Source organism: Branchiostoma belcheri, unplaced genomic scaffold, assembly GCF_001625305.1.
Source record: "Branchiostoma belcheri isolate BF01 breed outbred unplaced genomic scaffold, Haploidv18h27 scaffold57, whole genome shotgun sequence".
Taxonomy (NCBI): domain Eukaryota; kingdom Metazoa; phylum Chordata; class Leptocardii; order Amphioxiformes; family Branchiostomatidae; genus Branchiostoma; species Branchiostoma belcheri.
Genome location: NW_017804209.1, coordinates 2,121,967 through 2,123,220, shown reverse-complemented (window position 1 = coordinate 2,123,220; position 1,254 = coordinate 2,121,967). Strand labels below are relative to the sequence as shown.

The 1,254-nt window shown below is 40.0% G+C and overlaps 1 protein-coding gene across 1 annotated transcript in view; it reads right to left on the bottom strand.

The window, feature by feature from the left end:
• The window catches only part of LOC109481671, a 21,630-nt gene that overhangs the window by 9,279 nt on the left and 11,097 nt on the right, over positions 1–1,254 (bottom strand). Inside the window, exon 8 of the mRNA XM_019784246.1 lies at positions 1,129–1,233. Coding sequence (XP_019639805.1) covers positions 1,129–1,233 — 105 coding nt within the window. The remainder of the gene's footprint in view (positions 1–1,128; positions 1,234–1,254) is intronic.

Sequence of the window (1,254 nt, the reverse complement as noted above, 5' to 3'; positions counted from 1 at the left end):
CCCCAGCCCAGCAGCGCGGACCTGCCCGCCTGCCGGTACAGCTCGGACATGGCGGGAACCACGTACCTGCAAAATTACATACACTCATCTCAAACAACGCGGGAACCACGTACCTGCAAAATTAACCCTAAACAGTACACCTGGGGTCCGCGCGGACCCCAGCACTATATATTCTGTAATATCTTTTTTGCTTCTAAAGATTTTTTTTCTGAAATTTTAGGTAATTGTCACCCACAAAGTTGTCTCTCAATACAGTGCAGAAAACTCCGTTTCTACCATTTATAAAAAAAAATTATATCTGATTTTCTTTTGGGGTCCGCGCGGACCCCAGCCGGCTTTCGATCATAATTGATACACTGGCGTTCTTATACATTACCTTATTTCCGTTTTTATATGTTTTTATGCACTCATCGTATGTCTACCAAGTTTTCAGAGAATGGTGTAGTAATAGAATTAAATTTTAATAACTTTGGTGTAATTATGACGTCATATGACGTCAGAGTCCGCCATATTGGATTTTGACCAATGACGTCATGAAATTAGCATATTCTATACATATTAAATGATTTAACTTATATTTAATTATGTAAGATGTTATTAATGTTGGAAAAGAAGTGTAATTTAATATAAAACTTAGACAATTTTTATGTTTAAACCAAAATTACTTCTATTTTCAAAAAAACTGCCTGCTAGAAACCCGTTGCCATGGCAACACAAAAAAACATAAACTTACTAGTATTAAACTAATATGAACTTTTTTCCAGAGACATTTTAGGAAAGGTCTCCAAATTTGATACTTCTAGCGCAAGCCGTTTAGCCGCTATCTGAGATCAAAGTTGGGCCTCAAAAGCCCCTTCAGTCTTAAATGGGTTTAAAAATCGGGTATTTCTTCTTGTCTTCTTTTCTTCACCAAAAATAGAAAAAGTTCAAAATGTATGATTTTTGTATGTAATGTGGACACAGAGGTTCCCACATCAGTTTGCAAAACAATTGAGCTGGTAGCATGTTGATAATTTCTAAAAATAGCAAAAAACTGTTCTGGGGTCTGCGCGGACCCCAGGTGTACAGATTAATCAGTCCGGGAAGGTGTACTGTTGAGGGTTAAATAGTATTACACTCATCTCAAACAACGCGGGGCCGCTGCGCGTGTCCATGTCAGCCTGTGGGCCCCAGCCCAGCAGCGTGGACCTGCCAGCCTGCCGGTACAGCTCGGACACGGCGGGGACCACGTACCTGCAAAATTACATACACTCA